General features: G+C 37.6%; 1 protein-coding gene across 1 annotated transcript in view; it reads left to right on the forward strand.

Moving 5' to 3' along the window:
- itfg2 (integrin alpha FG-GAP repeat containing 2) overlaps nt 1-2,625 on the forward strand; it is a 17,376-nt gene that overhangs the window by 1,504 nt on the left and 13,247 nt on the right. Inside the window, exons 4-6 of the mRNA XM_016558768.1 lie at nt 1,425-1,599; nt 1,684-1,823; nt 1,923-2,071. Coding sequence (XP_016414254.1) covers nt 1,425-1,599; nt 1,684-1,823; nt 1,923-2,071 — 464 coding nt within the window. The remainder of the gene's footprint in view (nt 1-1,424; nt 1,600-1,683; nt 1,824-1,922; nt 2,072-2,625) is intronic.

Here is a 2,625-nt window from a genome sequence, read left to right on the forward strand (position 1 = left end):
TATTATTGTCAATGTTGAAAACAGTTGTGCAGCTTCATATTTTTGAGGAAACCGTGATACATTTTTTTCCAGGATTCTCTGGTATATAGAAAGTTCAAAAGAACAACATTTATTTTAAATAGAAATCATTTAGATTATATATGTCTTTAATGGCACTTTTTTTTTTTTATCAATCTAATGCACCCTTGCTGAATAAAAAAATAATATACAAAAACAGACTATCGGAACCACAGTGACCACGGACTTTTATTTTGAAACGATTAAGCCCGAACAGATCATGTGCATTTGTTTGTACTGGATGGGAAGTGTTGCTCAGATATGATTTGTTTTAGCTGCTGTTTAATAGATTGTAGTCGTTAGTCTGTAGTTGAAAGGCCATGCGCTCGGTCAGTTATGTGCAGCGCGTGAGTTTAGACTTCACAGGAACAATCTTTCCTCACGCCATCTGTCTTGGAGATGCAGATAACGACTTGGTAAGTTCCAAGTGTTTGCATGTGTGACAGATGTTAGTTTAAATGACTCGGTTTATCATCATAACTGCAGCCATGTCATATGACTAGTATTTTTAGGGCTTTCATATTCACTATTATTTGATATTGGCAAATCAGATGTGGTTGTTTTTTCTGCAGTTGAATGAGCTGGTGGTGGGAGACACTAGTGGGAAGCTGTACATCTATAAAAATGATGACTGTAAGCCCTGGATCACGAGGACATGTGTGGGCATGGTGAGGAGCATGACCATGTAGTTGGTAAATTATGAATAATGTCATGATGAATATATTTGATTATGAAAATTAATGATGCTGTGTTTATTCCTAGTTAACGTGTTGGAGTGGGAGATGTTTGCAACAAAGGAAGGGTAAGACTGTCTTTCTCTCTCTTCTTCCCTCTACAAGGGAAGGGCTGGTGGTACCATGGTATAATGATGGTTTTAGCTGATAAAACCATTGTATTGATTAGTGAACACTGCATTCATGTAGGTATTTACATAGTATCAGTTAAGTTTCGGATATTATTAATACATTTATTCAATAATTTATTGGTAAGGGAGTGAGACCAGTAGATATTATTAATACTGTTATATATCTTATCTCTATATCTATGTCTTATATAAATATATTAAATCTATTGATTATTTACATTACTATTTAACATATATTAATATATAATCAATTAATTTAAATCAATTAATTTAAATAATTGATAAGTGTAGTTTTTAATTAATGATCAACATATAATATATATATATTATTTATTTATTTTTGGTCATTACCTTCCAGATTTGTTTTTCATAACTACATTTTAAAAAAACATTGTCATGCCATGGTTCTTTTTTCTTTTTAAATAAGTGTTATTTTGTTAGTGTTACATCTTTCATACTTCATACTCACATTTGTAACATGGCTTTGTTTCTGCACTGGCAGAACTTTGTTGTGGCGGTTGGTGCGGAGGGCTGGTTTCACCTGTTTGATATCAGCGCTGCTGCAGCCAAATCAGACTCCTCAAGTCAGCAGGATGGTTCGATCGGGGACGAGCAGAAGCCCAGTTACACCCAGCACATCCCCGCCAATACCAAAGTGATGCTCATCAGTGATATTGGTGAGGAATTTGCATAAGACATGCACAAATATTTCTAAACCTTTTCAAATCCAGTGAATATTGAAGTTTTTGTGCACTTATAAGATGGAGACGGGCGCTGTGAGCTTGTCGTTGGCTACACGGACCGGGTAGTGCGGGCGTTCAGGTGGGAGGAACCTTCTGATGCTTCAGATTTGAGTTCTGGTCAGATGGTCTTACTGAAGAAATGGCTTCTGGATGGCCAGGTACTGAACTAGATGCATCAGACATCAGGTCAACATGAAGTTCAAACTTTATTTCAAATCAGGTCAAACTATTATAGCCTTTTCATCTGCTTTCACCAGGTTGACAATCTCTCGGTTAACCCAAGTCCAGAAGGTCTCCCTGAACTAATGGTGTCTCAGCCCGGCTGTGGTTATGCTATTCTGATGTGCTCTTGGACACAAGAGGGCGCTGCAGGACCTGGGGATGAAAACACAGCAACTCCTAGCAGGTGAGAGAATCACAATGAGGGTTAAAGGGTTAGTTCACCCAAAAATGAAAATTAGGCTGCGTTTTACTCACCCCCGAGGCATCCTAGGTGTATATGACTTTCTTCTTTCAGACGAATCTGCTTCCAGTATACAACAGTGAGCGCAAGCTAGATTAAAGTGATTATTACGTTTTGAGTATGGATATTTTTCTTACAAAAACACATCGATTCGCTACAGAAGGCCTTTGTTCTCCCCCCGGAGCCGTGTGAGATACTTTTTTTTTTTATGGATGGGTGATTTTTATTTAAGTTCTTTTTGACTGAAGCAGTGCAACACCCGCTGAGTGGCATTAAACAGCTTGAAAGATCAAAGACAATTTTTAATAGAACTCCGACTGGATTCGTCTGAAAGAAGAAAGTCATATACAGACGAATCCACTAGTTAACATGTGTTGGAGTGGGTGTATATGACTTTCTTCTTTCAGACGAATCCAGTCGGAGTTATATAAAAAATTGTCTTTGATCTTTCAAGCTGTTTAATGCCACTCAGCGGGCGGGGCACTTGAATCTAGCTT

The sequence above is a fragment of the Sinocyclocheilus rhinocerous genome, unplaced genomic scaffold (assembly GCF_001515625.1).
Source record: "Sinocyclocheilus rhinocerous isolate Xijiao unplaced genomic scaffold, SAMN03320098_v1.1 scaffold258, whole genome shotgun sequence".
Taxonomy (NCBI): Eukaryota; Metazoa; Chordata; class Actinopteri; order Cypriniformes; family Cyprinidae; genus Sinocyclocheilus; species Sinocyclocheilus rhinocerous.